Source organism: Lithobates pipiens, unplaced genomic scaffold (assembly GCF_037356315.1).
Source record: "Lithobates pipiens isolate NorthernLeopardFrog02 unplaced genomic scaffold, aLitPip1_a1.2 Scaffold_19, whole genome shotgun sequence".
In the NCBI taxonomy this organism is placed as follows: Eukaryota; Metazoa; Chordata; class Amphibia; order Anura; family Ranidae; genus Lithobates; species Lithobates pipiens.
The window spans coordinates 503684204-503705985 of NW_027507764.1; the positions used below are offsets into that span (position 1 = coordinate 503684204).

Below are 21782 nucleotides of genomic sequence, written 5' to 3' on the forward strand. Positions count from 1 at the left end.
GCTCGGCTGACCAGGCCTCTAAGAAAGCCCTGATGGATCTACCCTTCCTTGGCGAACGGCTCTTTGGGGCCTCATTAGATGACATTATTAAAAATGCCACAGGTGGTAAGAGTACGCTTCTTCCACAGGCCAGGAAGGCTAAGGAGCCACGCCATAGGCAAGGGCCCACTTTTTCCTCTCACAAACAGCTTTTTCGTCCGCCCGGGGCTTCGGCTAAGTGTCCCCAGCCCGACAGGACAACTTCTGAAGGGCAAAAGCGTCCCTGGAACCACAAGCCTAACGAGCCTGTGAGCAAAAGTGCTACCGTATGAAGGTTTGCTCCCGCCCGCAACACGGCTGGAGGGTCGCCTTCGGGAGTTTGCAGCCGTCCGACCAATGGGTCTGTGAGGTGATAGTACCTGTTCCGGAGTCGGAGCGCTTCCAGGGGTTCTACTCAAATCTGTTTGTAGTCCCCAAAAAAGGAATTCAATTGCTTTGTAAAAGTACAGAGGTTCAGAATGGAATCAGTTCGCTCAGTAGTCGCTGCACTCCATCAAGGGGACTCCCTGGCGTCTTTGGACATCCAGGATGCGTACCTGCACATACTCATATGCCTGCAGCATCAGAAATTTCCACGATTTGCAGTCGGGGAAGCCCAATACCAGTTTATGGCTCTCCCTTTTGGCTTGGCATCAGGCCCCCGTGTCTTTACCAGGGTATTGGCTCCAGTTTTGGCGTTGCTGCGACAACGCAAGATCGCGATCTTGGGTTACCTAGACGATCTCTTCCTGAGAGCATCTTCCGCCTCAGAGTTAGAGAAGGATGTGGCGATCACCATGCAGGCCCTGCAGGAATTTGGGTGGCTGTTGAACCTAAAAAAGTCTGTGATTGTACCGACTCAGCATTTGGAGTACCTAGGCTTACTGCTTGACTCCATGGAAGCGAGAGTATTTCTCCCTTCAGACAAGCTGCAGACTCTCAGAGCCATGGTAAAACTACAGATGAACCGCAGGTGGTCGTCGCTACACTTCTGCATGCGAGTCCTGGGACTCATGGTGGCCTCCTTCCAAGCAGTACCGTATGCCCAGTTTCACACCAGAGTCTTGCAGAAGGAGATTTTGAGAAAATGGGACAAATCTCCGTTGTCCCTGGATCGGCAGATTCAGGTGAGCCAGTTAGTCAGGGATTCCCTGTTCTGGTGGCTGAGGTCCCCGGCACTTCGGTTCGAGAAGTCGTTCCTACCTCTGAAATGGACGGTGATCACAACGGACACCAGCCTAACTGGCTGGGGTGGAGTAATGGGCGTTCAGTCAACCCAGAGCCTCTGGTCAGTGGAGGAATCCAAGTTGCCGATCAATGTACTCGAGCTGAGAGCGATCAAGCTATGCCTCTCTACATGGTCGATAAGACTTCAAGGGCGTCCGATCAGGATCCAGTCAGACAACGCCACGGCGGTGGCATACGTAAATCACCAAGGAGGAACAAGAAGCTCGGCTGCCACCCGGGAGGTCGCTCACATCCTTCAGTGGGCAGAGCGACATGTACCGGCCCTATCGGCCATTTACATCCCGGGAGTGGAGAACTGGCAGGCGGACTATCTAAGTCGCCAGATGCTGGACCCAGGAGAATGGGCGTTGCATCCAGAAGTGTTTAGGCTACTGTGCCTGTGATGGGGCACACAAGATGTGGATCTTCTGGCCTCCTGTCTTAATCGGAAGGTGCCGAGATTCGTGCCCAGGGCAAGAGATCCTTGAGCAGACGCGCCAGATGCGCTGGTGGCACCGTGGGATCAGTACCAACTGACCTATGCCTTTCCTTGGCTGAAACTGTTACCACATCTGCTCCGCAAAGTGGAGGCCGAGGGGATTCCAGTAATTATTGCCCCAGATTGGCCCCAGCATCCCTGGTACACAAACCTAGTGCTCCTGGTGGCAGACGCCCCATGGCGACTGCCGTTACGAGAGGACCTGCTGTCTCAAGGTCCAATTCTCCATCCTGCTTTACCATCGCTGGTTTTAACGGCATGGCTATTGAGAGCCAGGTGTTGAGGAACTGGGGTCTTTCGGACTTGGTGATTCCAACTATGCTAAGAGCACGGAAATCTTCTTCTTGGAAGATATATCATCGTACCTGGAAGGCCTACATCTCCATGTGTGAGAAGAAAGGATGGCGTCCGCGCTCCTTTTCTATATCCAGGATCCTGCTGTTTCTACAGAAAGGAGTAGACCAGAAATTGGCTTTGAGCACCATTAAGGGACAGATATCAGCTTTGGCTGTCTTTTTTCAGAGACCCCTGGCGTCTCAATCTCTAGTGAGCACTTTTGTTCAAGGGGAACAACATGTAGTTCCTCCGGTGCGTCCACCGTTAATCCCGTGGGATCTGAACCTGGTGTTATCGGCGCTTCAGAAACCACCATTTGAAAATATCAGAGAGATCCCTCTGTTGACTCTTTCTCAGAAAGTGTTTTTTCTAGTGGCCATTACAATGGCCAGGAGGGTTTCGGAACTGGCAGCCTTGTCTTGCAAGTCGCCCTATCTGGTTATCCACAGGGATAAAGTGGTGTTGCGTCCGCAACCTTCTTTTCTGCCGAAGGTGGTTTCAGCATTCAACATCAATGAAGACATAGTGTTACCATCTCTGTGTCCTAAACCGACACATCCTAAAGAGGTGAACCTCCATTCCCTGGACGTGGTTCGGGCTCTGATGGTGTATTTGTCTGCTACGGCGCTCTTTCAGAAGTCAGACTCCTTGTTTGTTTCGGTGGCTGGTCCGAAGAAAGACATGGCGGTCTCATCAGCCACCATTTCCAGGTGGATCAGACAGATTGTAGTACAGGCCTACTCCTTGAAGGGGCAGGTTCCCCCCTTTCCGGTCATGGCCCACTCCACCAGGGCAATTGGAACGCCCTGGGCCTTCAGACATCAAGCGTCTGTTGCTCAAGTGTGTAAATCGGCGACTTGGTCGTCTGTCCACACCTTTACGAAATTCTACAAGGTAGATGTCAGTGCATCGGCTGATGCCTGTTTTGGGCGCAAAGTTTTGCAGGCGGCTGTGTAATTGCAATTGCACTTACATTTTCTTCCTGTTTTTTGGTAAAAACACGGTACCTTTTAAAAAATGCACTGTTGCATTTGTTACCGCAAGTTCTGAGGCAGTTTGGAGGTAGTGACTCCCAGATTGAGGAGCACTCTGTTTTTTTGTGGGTAAAAAAGTTTTTGATTATTCCCACACACTGTTGTTTTGTGGGTTAAGTTTTTATGCTAGTTCCCACATGCCATTGTGGGTGAAGTTTTTATGCTGTTTTCCCACCCCTCGTTTGGCACTGCTTAAGGGCTTCCCAATGGTCTAAGAAAGGAGCTGGGTCAGTCGGTGAACGTAAGAAAAAAATAGGATTTTTTGTACTCACCGTAAAATCCTTTTCTCTGTAGTTCACCGACTGACACAGCACCCGCCCCTCCTATTTTTGTCTACGTTATACTGCTTGTTGACGTACTAAGGCTGTAGTAGCAAGTTGAGGGGTTGTTACCTAAGGGACCACCCTTTGGGCGGAACTAGAAAGTTCTACTTTTATTATAACATGTTAACATGCTCTGCCTAGTCCTCTCCTGTAGGTGGCGTAACAACCCAATGGTCTAAGAAAGGAGCTGTGTCAGTCGGTGAACTACAGAGAAAAGGATTTTACGGTGAGTACAAAAAATCTTATTTTTTTTCCAAAAGCAATGTCTTACCTGCCTGCCACCCTTGCGCATCTTAGTGTACCACCTTGGCATGTGCTGGGTACCAGGATAACTTAAAATGGGAGTTACATTATCTCAGGCCAGCCAATCAAGATTACCAAAGATCCAGAATCTGCAGGAATAATACCAAGCGAAGATGTCAGTGTTTATAAAAGCCAATGCCTTCATCAGGACTTATAAAAAAAAAAGAAACAAACAGAATATGTGGAGTCAAAGAATAGTGAGGATTATTTTTAAAGTGAGTGGATTGGCCCAGCAACAGTCAGCAGGGGGTTCTTGCAAATATGGCCCCGAAATGTGTTGGCTTTTATATACAGTTGGGAGTAAACCTATCTGTTGGACTTGAATATTATGATGCTTTTGTTCTAGATTTACCAGTCTCATCCACAACCCAAGGAAGTTGTCAGAATCGTTCAGTGTGCAGACGCTGCCAGCCCAATATTCATATTCTCTTTATTTACCAAATGCTTTTGGATGACATAATTCAGCCAAACTTCAGGCTTCCAGTGATTTCCCAGTTCTCAGAACTCCTGGGGTGCTTGACGAGTGTTTAGAATTTTTGCTGCCAGTCAACAAACTCATTACAGCCACGGTTTTTACTATATATTGTCAAAAGTATTGGGACACCTGCCTTTACATGCACATGAACTTTAATGCATCCCAGGGAAGGCTAACCACAAGGTTTAGGAGTGTGTCTATGGGAATGTTTGATAATTTTTCCAGTAGCAAATTTGTGAGGTCAGGCACTGATTTCGGCGAGAAGGCCTGGCTTGCAGTGTCTGCTCCAATTCATCCCAAAGGTGTTCTATCAGGTTGAGGTCAGGATTCTGTGCAGGACAGTCAAGTTCTTCCACCCCAAACTCACTCATCCAAACAAAAGAGCACTGCATACAGGCATACCCCACATTTAAAATGGAAGTAAACCCTTCCAAACAACTTTGACCTACAGGTAAGCCTAGATTAAGGCTTACCTGTAGGTCCAAGTAATATCTCCTAAACCTATATGGTTTAGGAGATATTTGCCCGAAAATGGGCACCGCTGTCTACGGCGCATGCGCCGTAGACAGCGGCGCGCAGGCGCACTAAATGCGGCAAGTCCAAGAATGGATTTGCCTAATTTGTCGACTCCCGTGCGCATGCGCGGGAGTGACGTCATCGCGGCTCCGCCGAATGGCAGCGTCGGAGCTCCGAGACGCGACTCCCGTGCGCATGCGCGGGAGTGACGTCATCGCGGCTTCTCCGCTGTCATTCGTCGGAGCTGCGAGAGACGCCACAACCAAGATGGATGCGGCGGACTACAGGTGACAGCGGCGACTTCGCTGGCTCCTGTGTCAGGTAAGTGACACATAATGAGCTACTATGCGATGCATAGTAGTCCATTATGCTTTACCTTTGCAGGGAAAAAAAGAGGAAGTAAACCCATCAGGGTTTACTTCCTCTTTAAGTACACAATGGGGTTTATTTACTAAAGCTGGAAAGTGCAAAATCAGGCTCACTTCTGCATAGAAACCAATGAGCTTCTAACCCCAGCTTGTTCAATTAATCTTCGGTAATAAAACCTGGAAGCTCATTGGTTTCTATTCAGAAGTGAGCCTGATTTTGCCTGAAGTAATGTACTGAGGATATTGCAATGCTTGATGTTTTTTGAAAAAATCAGCAAAGGTGAACTAACCCTTTAAAGTGATTGTAAAGGTTCCTTTTTTTTTTTTTTTTATTTTTTTTAAACCAATTAACCACTACAATACAGGGCACTTTCACCCCCTTCCTTCCCAGCCCAATTTTCAGCTTTCAGCGCTCTAGCGCTTTCAGTGACAATTGCGCGGTCATGCTACACTGTACCCAAATGAAATTGTTATCATTTTGTTCGCACAAATAGAGCTTTATTTTGGTGTTATTTATTCACGACTCCGTTTTTTTTTTTTTTGCGATATAAGCGCAAAAATAGCGGAAATTTGGAAAAAAAACAATATTTTCTTTTTTCTATTTGAAAAGAAATCCAATAAAATCAAATTTTGTCATAAATTTAAGCCAAAATGTATTCTGCTACATGTTTTTGGTAAAAAAAATTCCGTTAAGTGTATAATAATTGGTTTGTGTGATCACGGACATATGTACGCAAATGATCATGTACATATGTGTGCAGGTGATCACGTACATATGTGTGCAGATAATCATTGGGACATGTGATTTTCGTGGGACATATGTGGGGGACATGTTTTTATTATTAGGGACATGTGTTTTTATTATTTGGGGACATGTATGTTTTGGGGACATGTGTGTTTTGGGGACATATGTGGGGACTGTGTTTGTACTGTGTGGTGTGTTGTGTGTTTACACTACACTGATGATCAGTGAGTAAAAAGCTGTAAAAAGCAGCCCATACTCACTGATCATCAGCCGGCTGCAGCGTTCTGCTCTCCTCTCCTCAGCGGTGACTTCCGTGTGAGGAGAGGAGAGCCGATTGCCTAGCAACCGGCTGTTTGTTTACATCACATGACGGCCGTGATTGGACACGGCCATCATGTGATCAGGAGGGCCAATCACAGAGCCCTCCTGCTGATCTGAGATGTGCCGTGTCCGGGTGACACCAGCACATCGGGATCGCGCCGCTGCGCGGGCGCGCGCGCGCGCGATCCCGCTACTCCTGAATGACGATCCTGAACGTCCTATCAGGAGTAGACGGCTCCCACCCGGCCGTATATATGCATTGGCCGGGTGGGAAGTGGTTAAAGACAAGCCACTGCAGTTGCACTGCGGCAGATTTGGCTCCCCTGCACAAATCTCCATCATCGGTTCGCGCAGACACAGTTACAGGGCGATGTCCGCTGGTGACCCATGATCGCCTAGTACAGAAGCAGATGGGGATCTGCCTTTGTAAATAAGGGAACAGTGATCTCTGTCATGTCCCAGGCAGCCCATCCCCCCTACAGTTAGAACACACCTAGGGAATACAGTTAACACCTTGATTGCCCCCTAGTGTTAACCTTTTACCTGCCAGTGTCATTTTTACATTGATCAGTGCATTTTTATAGCACTGATCAATGTAATAATGTCACTGGTCCCCAAAAAGTGTAATTTGGGGTCAGATTTGTCCACAGCAATGTCGCAGTCCCACTACAAAATGGAGATCGCTGCCATTACCTTAGAGGGCCCCATGCCACTAAGGGGCCCCATCAGGATTGCCAGCCTCAATAAAACCAGGGACAGTATGTAAAAATCTGTGTTTATTTAAAAATCCCAAGATTATAGCTGCCCCAGTACCTTTTCAGTGTGTGTATGTGTATTCTCTGTGTGTATATTGTGTGTCTGTGTGTGTATACTGTATGTGTGTGTGTGTGTGTATACTGAGTGGTCCCATAATCTATTGACCGGGGGCCCCATAATCCCCTATTGTCCGGGGGCCCCATAATCTTCTATTGCCCGGGGGCCCCATAATCTCCTATTGCCCGGGGGCCCCATAATCTCCTATTGCCCGGGTGCCCCATGAGTTGTCAGTCCGTCCCTGTGTACATCACTTCCAGTATCTCGTTTCCCGGAAACGAGATACCGGAAGTGATGTACCCGAGCTCGCTGTTCATCTGTGTTTTGCCTAGTTACCATCATTTAATGCGAGTACCTTTTCTTATGCTGTGTAAAAGCACTGTGTAAATTACTGTTGCTACATTAATATCTGTAATACATTTTGGGACAGACTACAAGAGAGAAAAGTTGTCTGTGCATGACACATCTCAGAAGTTAAACCCCCGCTGTGATCCATTACGGGTCCTACCGTGTCTAATAATGTGGACTGCCTCCCCTCACCTGTATGAGCCCAGCGCTGAGATGACATCATGTTCCTCATAGCTGCGCTGATCGTGGTGGAATCGTTCTGTTGTCCTACACTGACAGCTGTGGTCGGCTCAGGTCACTCGGAGGTTGTTGTGGATTTAATGTCCATGATGTCATTATGCAGTATTCTTTTTTGTCTCCTTCTCAGGCATAACCATCTATGCTGTCGGTGTGGGCAAGGCCATTGATGAGGAGTTACGGGAAATTGCTTCAGCTCCCCATGACAAACATGTGATTCATGCTGACGACTTCAGCTCCATGGGATATATCACTGAAAAATTGAAATCCAGCATCTGCGAAGGTACTGTCATACATTATGGATGTTCCACATTGCTTTGTAGTTTACAACGCACCAATGTGAACCTGTCAAAGGGATGACATTGATGAGAGTTTGATGGATTCCAGCAGCTCCTCGTTGTAGAGGTGCTTTATGTTGTGTGGGGACACCGCTGTGTTATATAATGACAGTAGGGGTTGTGACACCCTCATCAGGAGTCAGGGCTGTTTAGGGCAGACAGGACTTAAAACGAGCCTTAAAATCATTTGATTTGTTGATGTCCTTTCTTAAAGGGAAAAATTGCATGTTTGGATATTTTTGTATAGTTACATTAGTGTACATATGATACCTGTGGGGTCCCAGAGGAAGCTGGAAATAATTGCAGTAGGCACTGCTACTACAGTGATTGCTGCCAGTTTCCAGGTCACCGATTAGCACAGGCACCACTCAGAGAACACATTTACTCAGTGCATGCAAAGCATCCTCTGCATGAATGAGGTGAAGAGGCAGATAGTGACGTTACAGTCTCCACCTCATCCAATCAGAAGACACTTTGCATTCATTGAGAAAATGTGTTTTTTGAAAGGCACCCACACCAAGGGAGCAACCTTCTGTGTTCACTAAGCAGCTAGATAGCAGTCCCTACTACAGTGATTTCCAGTTTGCAGGGGTATCCCCCAGTTACATAGTTAGTAAGGTTGAATAAAGACACCCGTCCACCCAGTTCAACCTGTGGTGTGTGTAGGTGTATGTGTTTATGTCAGTAGTACATTGTACACCCCTGTATGTTGTGATCATTAAAACTATCGATGCTGCCTACTGATACCACTGCTTGTGGAAAGAATTCTACATCCTTACCGCTCTGACAGTTAAGAATCCCCTAGGAAGTTTAAGGTTAAACCGCTTCTCTTCCAATTTCAGTGAATGATCGTGTGTCTTTTTAAATTCCCTCCCACTGGAAAGTTTTTTCCCTATGCTAGGGTCACCAGTACGGTATTTGTACATCGATATCATATCTCCTCTCAAGTGTCTCTTCTCCAGAGAGAATACGTGTAACCACTTCAGCACCAGAAGAATTTACCCCCTTCCTGACCAGAGCACTTTTTACGATTCGGCACTGCATCATTTTAACTGACAATTGCACGGTCGTGCGACGTTGTACCCAAAGAAAATTGACGTATTTTTTTCCCACAAATAGAGCTTTCTTTTGGTGGTATTTGATCGCTGCTGCGGCTCTGTGTCTGAATGAACACAGGGAGCTGTGACTCGGTTCGGGTGCCCCCATAGCAAGCTGCTTGCTGTGGGGGCACTTAACAGGAGGGAGGGGCCAGGAGCACCGAAGAGGGACCTGAGAAGAGGAGGATCAAGGCTGCTCTGTGAAAAACCAACTGCACAGAGATGGTAAGTATAACATGTTTGTTATTTTTTACTTTAAAAAAACAAGACTTCACTTTAATGCTTGAAGTCTCTCCTCGTAACTGAGGTCCTCCAGTCCTTTTATTAGCTTTCTTTTCTTTCTCTGAACTCTTTCCAGTTCCAGCACATCCTTCCTGAGAACTGGTGCCCAGAACTAGACAGAATACTCCAGATGCCCCAAGAGTCTTGTATAGTGGGAGAATTATCGTTTTATCTCTGGAGTGAATCTCCTTTTTGATGCATGCCAATATTCTGTTGGCTTTGCTTGCAGCAGCTTGGCATTGCATGCCATTGCTGAGCCTATCATCTACTAGGTCCCCCAGGTCTTTTTCCATCCTAGAGTCCTCCAGAGGTTCTCCCCCTACATTACTTTATATTTTTTGACTATACACCTCTTTTGGCATGTATTTGCCTAACCTATTTTATTTAGGTCTTCTTGTAAGGTTTCCAAATCTTGCTTTGAATTTAATGCACTGCTTAGCTTTGTATCATCTGCAAATATTGAGATTGAGCTGTTTATCCCAGCCTCTATATCGTTTATGAATAAATTTAACATAATTGGTCCCAGAACAGATCTTTGGGGAACCCCACTTTCCACACCAGACCATTCTGGGTACTCGCTATTTATCACCACCCTTTGGACACGTCCCTGTAGGCAGTTCTCTATCCAAGTACTCACCCTATGGTCCATGCCGACAGACCTCTCTAAAGTAAATGTTTGTGGGGAACTGTATAGAAAGCCTTTGCAAAATCCAGATATACCACATCTACAGACCTTCCTTTATCTAGATGGCAGCTCACTTCATCGTAGATTGATAATAGATTGGTCTGACAAGAACAATCCTTCTTTAATTATTTTTTTTTGTATAGAGAGGGGACGAGTCAAAATATGTCAGGTTTTTATTTCTATCTGTGACCCCATTGGACAGATGTTTCTTTAGATCCTGTCCCCGTGACACCATGGATAGAGAGCGGCACAACAAGACACAGCACAGCAATTAAACATTTTATTCTAACTCTTTCCTTACTCTATTTTGTTTATCTGTGCCCCCCTTGAAGAGATTTGTCATCACTTTCTGTCCTGACAGTGAAACAAACAGAAAAAGCTAGGCTTCTGCAGTTAAAAATTATGCAATCACAGAAATTGTTAGTTTTCCTTTATTTGACCCCCTTCTCGGATGTTTTATGTCCGCCAGTCTACCTATGCGAAGGGTCCGTGAGCATGCTTTAGCTTTATCTGGAATATCTGCATCTGCAAAATTTAGTAGCAGCTCATTTGCTTATAATCTGTTACTGTTACCAATGTAAACTGTTCTGCTTATTCTTATGTGTCTTACCTGATTTTTCAATAAAACATTTGAAACGAAAAATTATGCAATAACACGAAAAAAAAAAGAGGGGATTTTTTTTTTCTCAACAATGCATTGTTAATCAGGAAGTGTGTTAGAACTACAGAACACCTCCCCACTATGTTATAGAGAAGAGGCAGAGCTGTTCTGTAGTCCCAACATATTTCTTGTCCTAAGATGACAATGCTGCTCCTCCATAGAAAGAGTACTGCAAGTGAGTGTTGTCATACTAGGACAGGAAGTGTGAATAGGATCACCAGGTGGAAATAAAGAAACAAAAGCCAGAAAAAAAAACGAATGCAGCCACCCCATGTAAGTGCTGGTATGCTGCAATATATTACATTTAAGTTATTCGGTTTAGGTGTGCTGTAGAATACAGTGTGGAACAGCATAAACAAATCTGTAAAAAATTAGATCCAGGAATGCTGGGAGAAACTGTCATCAGCCTGTCATGACGTGGTAGGGAAGCTCCCAAGAATAGCAGGGCTTAATGTGGTTGTACACTATAACAAGGATTACCTGTAGGTACTGTGAATAATTCCTAAACTTGCACCATTTAGTAGATATTCACTGTATCCACATGTGCTGACGTCATCAGTAGCTGTGTCGTGACCGGCGGCTGTGTCGTGACCCACAAATCCGGAAATAACTCCGGGAGAAACGTCACTGGCCACAGCGGTGTATGTGACCTCTGCAACAACTTCATTCTAAGGTAAGTATTTCATAATGAGCTAGTATGCGATGCTCATTATGCCTTTGTCTTGTAGGTTGTTTTTTTTTTTTTCCTGAGTTTACAACCACTTTAAAGGGTAAGTATGGGATATGTGAAAAACAAAATGTCATACTCCCTTCCATGTTCCATCATCCGTGTTGAGATGCAGCTGTCCTTTGTTGGCTCTAAAAGTAAGAACTGATTGATCACACGACCACTAATTGCTCAGCCCTGCTCAGACTGTCAGTACCAGCTCTCTGCTCTGCCCCTCAAGCGCTCACTGGAGTGCCAGGTTGGGCAGGGTGTGGGATCGGTTGCCCCAGGCTCTCACCCGTGCACTGAAAGGCGAAGCTGTCAATCGGGCAGCTGGGTGGATCTCGACAACATTGTCCGGATCCTTCCTAATCAGCTGACTGTGGGTCACAAGGGAGCAAAAGTAAACATACACTTGTGACCAATGAGAGAAGCACAGACAAAAACACTTTGGCCATGTTTCACTTTTAAATGCAGAGTTTCTATTATTGATCTGACATGACCAATGCTTTGGTCAGAGAAGTCCTTATTAGGTAAAGTAATTCACTAATTTGTTAACAATTTCCAAATCTGTGAAGTACAATGTGTATTCTTTTTCTTTTTTTTCCTCAATTATAGAGGTGTGGTTAAGGTGTTTAACCTCCAGGGTAGAAATATGGTGCCATGAAAGTGCATGTTTCTGGGCTTCATGTGCCTGTGAATGACTGACCTGTAACTAAGCCACGTAAATCATGTGACGAAAAGATGTTGCCACTTCTATCATCATTTAGAGATTTCCCATCACTTCCTGTTCTTCTGACTCCCTGTGACTGGGACAGGAAGTGAGGGGAAATCTCCCTGACAGGACACAATAAAAACCTAAAAGAGGATCTAACACTTATGCCGCGTACACACAATCGGTTTTTCCGTCAGAATAAACTTTTTCCAACAGAGTTCCGCTGAAGCGGACTTGCCTACACACGATCACACCAAAGTCAGATCGCTTAGAACGTGGTGACGTACAATGCGTACGACGGGACTAGAAAAACGAAGTTCAGTAGCCAATAGCTGCCCTTGCGTCGTTTTTGGTCCGTCGGAACAGCACACAGACGAACGGTTTTCCTGATAGAAATTGATTCCGTCAGAAAGATTTAAAACATGTTCTATTTCTAGGTTCGTCAGAATTTTCAAAAAAAAAAGTCCACTGAAGCCCACACACAATCGGAATATCTGAAGAAATTATTCCCTTTGACTTTTTCTGCCGCAAAGTCCAACCGCGTGTACACGGCATTACTCTACCTACTGTATCACAAAAAGTGTGCTTGGAGGTGGGCTTTAAAAACGACAAAAAGACAGCAATCATCTACCTAACCTCATAGGTTCCCTGTGGATCAGAAGATGTCATACAATGACTGACATTGATATCAGACAGAACTTCCCATTATTGGCGAGCCATCCAGGGGCCAGTTTGAATTGTTCGGATAGCAGAAAATCTGAAAACAATTGGACAAATAATAAGTGACAGACACACTTGTATTTTTTTTCAGGGTGGACCAACTTGAAGGGTAATACTGAAATATCTAATGAAGGTGAGTGCTATGGTATGTGTATGTAAGGCCAAATCTTTCAAATCCACACTTTACTGTAAGGGACTCAGCAAGCAATACAAACTTGGCAGAGGTTCTAAGCCTTCCTCACTATATCCAAAAGTTCAATAAAAAGTTTTTTCTTCAGACAGGACCAACTTACACAGCTTAATGGGGAGCATGCGCACTGTGGTGGTGTGTATGTGTATATGTATTATTTCGGGTTTAACCCCTTCATGCCGACCCAACACAAATATGGGGCCTCACTGGACTGGGTTTTTTTCCATGGGGAGATGTTTTAGGTAGGAGCAAAAAAAGCAAAATTTGCACTATTGTTTCTGGGCTATACTACAGGTACAAACAACAACTAATATACACAGTTAGGTCCATATATATATATTTGGACACGGGCGCAATTTATTTTTTTCAGGTATTTACCAAAACATATTCAAGCTATAGTATAATGAATATGGGCTGAAGGTGCACACTCTCAGATTTAATTTGAGGGTATGTATATCCAAATAGGAGGAAGGGTTTAGGAATTACAGCTCTTAAAGTGGTTCTGCACCTAAAAAAAAAAAATATTAAAAGCCAGCAGCTACTAATATTGCAGCTGCTGACTTTTAATAAAATCACACTTACCTGTCCCAGGGTCCAGCAATGTCGGCGGCAGATGACGAGCGATCGCTCGTCTCGCTGCTGCCCCCGCCGCCATCCTCTATCAGGGAATCGGGAAGTGAAGCATCGTGGCTTCACTGCCCGGTTCCCTACTGCGCATGCGCGAGTCGCGCTGTGCGTCTCTTCTGGTCCCCCGCTGTGTCCTGGGAACTGTGTGTTTCCCAGAACACAACGGGGGGTGGGGCATCTGCGGGGGATTGTGGCACCGGAGGGGGGGGATCAGATTAGCGGAACTTCCCCTTTAGGGTGAAGAACCGCTTTAAGAATAGCCACCCCCTTTTTCACTGGACCAAAAGTAATTGGACAGGTGTGGGCTACTCCTTTGTTATTTCTTCATCAATTAAGCAGGTAAAAGGTCTGGAGTTGATTATACGTGTGGTATTTGCATTTGGAATCTAATGCTGTGAATGTACATCATGTGTTCAAAGGAGCAAAGGAACATGCAAGTGAAAAAGAAATCCATCTGAGAGATAGCAGCAACACTAGGAGTGGCCAAAACAACAGTACAGTACATTCTGAGGAAAGAAGAATGCACTGGTGAGCTCCGCAACATAAAAAAGGCCTTGACATCCACAGAAAACAGTGGTGGATGATAGTAGGATCCTCGCTATGGTAAAGAAAAACCCATTCACAACATCCAAACAAGTGAGGGCCAATTTCCAGGAGGTGGGCGTATCATTGTCAAAGTCTGCAATCAAGAGAAGACTTCACAAGAGCAAATACAGAGGGTTCACCACAAGGTACAAACCATTCATAAGCCTGAAGAATAGACTTTGCCAAAAAAAGCATCTAAAAAATCCAGACCAGTTCTGGAAAAGCATTCTTTCGACTGATGAAACTAAGATTAATCTGTACCAGAATGACGGGAAGAAAAAAGTGTGGAGAAGGCTTGGAACAGCTCATGATCCAAAACACACAACGTTATTTGTAAAACATGGTGGAGGCAGTGTGATGGCATGGGCATGCATGGTTTCCAGTGGCACTGGGTCATTGGTGTTTATTGATGATGTGACAGAAGCAGCCAGATTAATTCTGCAGTGTTTAGAGAGATACTGCCAACCCAGATTCAGCCAAATGCAGCAAAGTTGATTGGACGGCAGTTCACAGTACAGCTGGACAATGATCCAAAACACTGCAAAATCAACCCAGGAGCTTTTAAAGGAAAATAAGTATAATATTCTGCAATGGTTGAGTCAATCACCTGACCTCAACCCAATTGAGCATGCATTTCACTTGCTGAAGGCAAAACTAAAGGCAGAAAGACCAACAAACGAAGAACAAATAAAGACAGATGCAGTTAGAGCCCGGCAACGCATCAGAAAGGAGGAAACCCAGTCTTTGGTAATGTCAATGGGTTCCAGACTTCAGGCAGTCATTGTCAGTAAAGGATTCTCAACAAAATCTTACAAATTAACATTTTATTTATGATTATATTCATTTGTCCAATTTTGTTTGGGTGCAGCGTCGCACAACCGTGCAATTGTCAGTTAAAGCGACGCAGTGCGGAATCGCAAAAAATGGCCTGGTCATTGAGCAGCCAAATCTTCCGGGCCTGTGGTTAGCAAGCACTGTATTTGGGAATAAGTGATTACTCAGACACATCACCGCTGGATTATAAACTGTCACATATTTTGGAAGCTATTATTTGCACCTTTTAGATGGACTGCGCTATATGCACTTTATATGTTTACAGCACAGTGTATGAATTTTATATGATTTTATAAAACACAATATGGAGTTTGCACTACTTCATTCTTTACTACAACATTGTCTATACTGGTGGGAACACAGTAAGAGGTTGCAGCAACTATGTTTTATGTTTATTGTGGTTTTATTTTATACCTATTTTTTATTTTCATGAGGATTCATTTATTTGGAGAATTATATTATCACAACGCAGAGGTACACACTTGCCTTTTATCTTTCAGAATTAACTTCTGAGTTCAAAGAGAATGGTGAAATCACAGTCTCCTGCTCCATGTCTGCCTTAAAATTCACTACACAAGCAGAAGGTGAGATTCCATGTACTTGTATTTTATTTTATTGTAGTCCGTATTTTATTTATCAGTATGGTGGATGTAGCTTAACCACTTGAAGACAAGGCCCTTTTCTGACATTTGTTGCTTACAAGATAAAATCCGGTATTTTTTTGCTAGAAAATGACTTTGAACCCCCAAACATTATATAAATATATATATATTTTTAGCAGAGAACCTAGAATATAATGGCAGTCGTTGCAATATTTTATGTCACACTGTATTTGCACAGTGGTCTTTCAAATGAAAAAATACACTTTAATCAATGAAGAAAAAAAATCAAAATAGTAAAGTTAGCCCAAAATGTTTGTACAATGTGAAAGATGATGTTACGCCGAGTAAATAGATACCTAACATGTCATGCTTTAAAATTGCGCACACTTGTGGAATGGCGCCAAACTATGGTACTTAAAAAAAGAAAATTATTATATTTTTTTTTTTACACTGTCCCTTTAAATGTATTTATTTTTGATCACTTTAAATGCTGTCACAAGGAATATAAACATCCCTTGTGACAGTAGTAGGCAGTAACAGGTACTCTTTATAGAGTCGAGGTCTATAGGACCCCAACCCCCTCCTGAAAGTATTTAGAAGGGTAAGATCGGTGTTTTTGAATACTTTTGATTTTTGAAAACTGCCAGTATCGGCTCACAAGTAAACCGAAAGTGACGTGACATCTGAGACCCAATCAAAGCTGAGTTTTGTTTTTTTTCTGGTCTCCGGGCCAGCCAGCGGACTTGGTAGTTGGTCGATTGAGTCTCCCAGTGGGACGTTTGGGGTTAAGGCCAAATAATAAAATTTTAGTCTCATCTGACCATAACACCTTTTTCCATGTGGCCTCAGAATCTTCGAGGTGCATTTTGGCAAAGTTCACTCGTGACTGCATGCGGCCTTTCCTGAGGAATGGCTTGTTTCTTACAACCTTCCCATACAAACCACATTTGTAGAGAATTTGTGATATTGTTGTCACATACACACAATGACCACTCTTTGCAATAAATTCCTGAAACTGCTTCAGAGTTGCTGTAGGCCTCTTGGTAGCCTCTCTGACCAGTTTCCTCCTGGCTCTTTCATCCAGTTTGGAGCGATGTCTTGATCCAGGAAGGGTCTGGATTGTACCAAATATCTTCTACTTCTTAATAATAGACTTCAGTGTGCTTCTAGGCATTGGTAAAGCCTTTAAAACATGTTTGTATCCACCTCCTGACTTGTGCCTGTCCACAACTTCATCCCGGAGATCTTGTGACAGTGCTTTACCACCCGTAGTTGATTGTTTGCTTTCGTTGCACTACCAGGCACTAAAATGCTCCAGGAAAGCTCTTTTCATGCTGAGCTAATCAAAATGACCACAGCTGATCACATTTGAAAGTCAAATGGCTTTGTACACCATTTAGAAGGTGATTAGCTACACCTGATAGAGTTTATAAGTCATTTTTAGGAAGGGGGTGATCCTTTCCAATTCAGTGATTCTGTTTTTGATTTACATTTTTTAGGACATGTTTGTGTTATAGTTTTTACTTGGATGTTATAATTTGCTCTGAGTAAATGCAGCTGGATAAAAAAAAGAAAAACAAAAAAAATGTGGCTGTCTTAATTTCAGGCTGCAACGCAACAAAATGTGATTATTTTAAGGCCGGGTTCACACCGCTGCGATGCGGGAACGCCGCAAATCCGCGGCGTTTTCCCGCATCGCACACCTCCCGCCGACAGTTCACACTGCCCTATGCGGACGGCTGGGAGTGTCAATGTTATGTTAATGACACCCCCAGATCCGTCCGCATATCGCAGTGCGATCTGCCGACTCGCACAGGAATCGGATCGCATGGTGTGAACCCCCATGCGATCCGATTCTGTTGCGGACCAAAAAAAGGGTCCCGTGCGAGTTTGCTGCGGGTGCGATGCGAATTCAGCCATACTATCTGTATGGCTGAACTCGCATCGCTACGGAGATCGGATGTGATTTGCGGTGCGAATCACATCCGGATCTCCCCCCGCAGCAGTGTGAACCCAGCCTAAAGGGGTGATTGTTTTCTATACTGACTGTATCTATTGTAAATGAGTGGGCATGTGACTGAATAGGGGCCCATTAATTGTTCTGACACAGGACCCTGCTGTACATTTTGCAGATTTTATGTTGATAAATTAAATTTTATATATGTTGTCTTACCTTTTATTGTCCTAGATATATCTGAGGAGCAGTGCCAGTGTAAGAATATACTGGAATTTCAAAACAACGCAAACGAAGAACTAAAGCGGCTAAGTCATCAATATATCCTTTCACAAAGGGCCCATTTGCACTTGTTTGTTCCTGTGTATTGTGTTAATACTCACTAATGTGTATTGGATTTGAGCAGTCCATTCATTCTGTGCACACTGCATCACAAAGCACAGGAGTGCATTACAGTACAAAAACGCATGCCTGCTGCAGCGCACCACACGCACGTTTGCTTAAAGTGATTGTAAATGATCACCTTCTAAAACAAACCCATTCAGTTTCAATGGGAATAAAGGCCAAAAAAAAAATTGTATAGATTTGAAAACATTATAAATACCTTTTTTCCCCTTTTTTATAAGTAATCACATTCCCTCTGTTCTCAGCTGCATAACGTTCCAGTGAATCGCTGCATCTGTGCGTCGGCTCCTTTAAGAACCATATCAGGCGCACATGCGCCCGCTGCACGGCAGGGGACCTGATGCGCAAGGCTGGTGGCTGCGATGTCTGCCGGCCACTCCCGTTCACGGGCACGAGAGCCACACATACAAATCCCCCATTCTGATGGGAGGAGAAACAGATCTGCTGTTTCTAGTAATTAGGAACAGCGATATGTCTCCTCCAGTCAGTCACATCCCCCCTACAGTTAGAAACACACGAGGGAACACATTTAACTCTTGGGATATTTATTATATCAAAAAGTCAAAAATATATATTTTTTCAAAATTGTCGCTCTTTTGTTTATAACGCAAAAAATAAAAATCGCCGAAAGGAAGCTCTGTTTGTGGGAAAAAAAGGACGTCAATTTTGTTTGGGTACAATGTTGCACGACCGCGCAATTGTCAGCTAGAGCGGCGCAGCGCCGTATCGCAAACAATGGCCTGGTCATTTAGGGTGAAAATCTTCCAGGCTGAAGTGGTTAAGGAGATTTTCTGTTGAATTTTCCATCCATACGATCAGATTCATTAGCGGGAGTGGGAACCTCTTATAATGGCACAGCGGGGGCACAAAGCCTGGGACTAAGGTGCAGAGATCTCGCCAGTAGAGTCCACATGGGAAAGACATTGTGAATTGGTGTAATTCTACAACATCCACCAAAAACTGAATTGTCATTTTTTTGTGGACTGGCCCTTTAACCCACACAAATGTAGATTCATTCCTGTATGTATTATTTGCTCCCTTGACATAAACTTACTAGAGCAGATGACAAGGCGAATGGAGATTTTGGAGAACCGCGTGGGAGAAAGATAACAGACTTCCCCTGAGCTCATTGAAAACGCAGCACAAGGAATCTTCATAAAGAAGAAATGCCACACTCTGAACAATCAAAAATTGATTTTATTTATATATTTTTCTGTTTCAGTCCACAAAGAATATACAGAAAAATATTTTGTGCCAATTCTATAAATGAGAATTTTATATGTGAATTTCTATGGGATACAAGAGGGACACACAAAACATTTTTATGGACCAAGTCTAGTTTTGTCATTTAAAATTTTCAAGCTTGTCACCTCCTTTTATAAAATATAAATATTAAATGGTGTAATGTTTGTTAAACTGTGTCTGTGTATAAATCATTTAACTATGCTAAGATATTAAATCCCAAAACTTTTTTTCTAGTGGCAAAAGGGTCACATTTATTGTTACTGCCTGTATCCAGATTGGGGACATTTCCTCTTACAACCCCAATTCTAAAACAGTTGGAAAAAATACATAAAAACAGAATGCAATGATTTGAATATCTCATAAGCCCATATTTTATTCACAACAGAAAAAAAAAAAAAAAAAAAATCAAATGTTTAAACTGAGAAAAAGTACAATTTTAACCACTTTAAGGCTGCACATATACTGCAGCAGGGCGACTCTATTGCGTGAAACAACATACCTGTACGTCGTTTCATGCAATAGATACTGTGGGCACACGCGGGTCTGGTGGACTCAATATCCGCCGGCCACCTGCGATCGTTGCACAGAGAGGCAGAACGGTGGGATCTGCCTATGTAAACAAGGCGGATCAGCGTTCGGATGGGACAACACAGAGATCTACTGTTCTGAGTGATCAGGAACAGCGATCTCTGTGTTGTTCCAGTGAGCCCACCCCCACACAGTTAGAACACACCCAGGGAACAGTTAACCCCTTCCCCGCCAGTGTCATTTTTGCATTGATCAGTGCATTTTTATTTTTTTGCACTGATCACTGTAATAATGTCACTGGTCCCCAAAAAGTGTCACTAAAAATCACAGATCACCACCATTACCAGTAAAAATATTCAAATTAAAAGACCATAAATCTATCCCCTATTTTGTAGACTCTATAACTTTTGGGCAAACCAATTAATATACGCTTAGTGGGATTTTTTTTTACCAAAAATATGTAGCAGAATACATATTGGCCTAAGCTGATGAATACATTTTTTTTATATGTCTTTTTGTTTATAGCACAAAAAATCGAAACCACAGAGGTGATCAAATACCACCAAAATAATGCTCTCTTTGTGGGGAAAAAAAAACATCAATTTTGTTTGGGTACGACGGCGCATTTGTCAGTTAAAGTGACGCAGTAACTCCAATTGTGCAATGCACTTATAATCTCTTTTCCTAGGAATGTACCCCCACCGCCAGTCAATTGTTAGTGAAGTTAGGCTTTGAGGCTTATCTCAGTACAGTAATTGAAAGGGACTGTTCCGTGGGACTACAGGTCTCAGCAATACTATGAGATTAATCTAATACCCTGTACACACGGTCGGACATTCCGACGACAAAATCCATCAGATTTTTTCCGACTGATTTTGGCCCAAACTTGTCTTGCATACACAAGTTGTCGGAAAATCCGATCGTTCAGAACGAGGTGATGTGAGCCAAGTACGTCGGGACTATAAACGGTCCAGTAGCCAATAGCTTTCGTCTCTTTTATTCTGCGCATGCGTGGCACTTTGTCCGTCTACACACAATCGATTTTGTTGTCGGAAAATTTTAGATCCGGCTCTCAAACTTTGTGTGTCGGAAATTCTGACTGAAAAAGTCAGATGGAGCCCACACACGGTCGGATTTTCCGACAACACGATCCGATCGCACAATTTTCCATCGGAAAGTCCGACCGTGTGTACAGGGCATAAGTGTGTGAAGTGCTGAATATAACTTCTGGGCACCAGCCCTCTCACCACACCAGGCCTGGATAACTGGATGACTCTGCTCTGGTGGTCTCAGTCCTGCTACCAGCCAGCTCCGCCACGCTGCACCGCTCCACAAAATGACCGAGACGCTTGCCTGGCTCCATCTGGCGTTCTGGATCCTCCGATCAGATTGCACCGCTGCTCCAGCACACTGTGGTAAGACACTCTCAGTGGCTGCTGTTCCGTTCCCCACGATGTAGGCCGCGGCTCTTCCAAACACACACCCACAGATCCCTGTAGGCAGGCCACACATCCCAGCAAGAAGAGCTCCCAAAATGGCCGCGTTGGGACTTTTATTTACGACCCAGCATGCAGTTCAGTCACCTAGCGTTCATGGGTAACTAGGTGAGGCACTGTGGGCAAGTGAGTCCTTTCTCTGAATAATTAAGTCACTTTCTGCATAGGCTTTTATGTGGAAATAAAACAAGTCTCTTTCACATATGCCACTAGAGGGGAACCAAATACCAACCTAACAGCATTGTCTTGCTTTATAACATTGCCTGGTAAAGAATCACAGCGCTACAACTAATTAAAATTTCAATTCAAAGTTTTCAAATCGGATTTCTGAAGAGAATAAAACAGAACAGAAAATAAAGGAATAGAATAGACAAAATAGAATATAATAGAGTAAAACAGAACAAAATACAAAAAAAAGTGAAAAATAGCAAATAAAAGGGTAAACGGAACCAAATAGAACGCTAAAAAAAAAAATTAATAAAATAGAATAGAAAATAAAGGAATAAAATAGAATAGAATATAACCATCTTCTGAAATCTGAATTTCAAA

The 21782-nt window shown here is 43.8% G+C and overlaps 1 protein-coding gene across 2 annotated transcripts in view; it reads left to right on the forward strand.

Annotated features, from left to right (window-relative positions):
* The window catches only part of MATN2 (matrilin 2), a 174371-nt gene extending 154991 nt beyond the window's left edge, over positions 1-19380 (forward strand). Inside the window, exons 14-18 of one of the 2 annotated variants that reach the window (XM_077493077.1) lie at positions 7694-7846; positions 12859-12900; positions 15504-15587; positions 17794-17880; positions 19019-19380. In XM_077493077.1, coding sequence (XP_077349203.1) covers positions 7694-7846; positions 12859-12900; positions 15504-15587; positions 17794-17880; positions 19019-19074 — 422 coding nt within the window. In that variant the 3' untranslated portion in view covers positions 19075-19380. The remainder of the gene's footprint in view (positions 1-7693; positions 7847-12858; positions 12901-15503; positions 15588-17793; positions 17881-19018) is intronic. The other variant, XM_077493078.1, reaches the window with a different exon arrangement.
* Positions 19381-21782: the final 2402 nt, after the last annotated feature.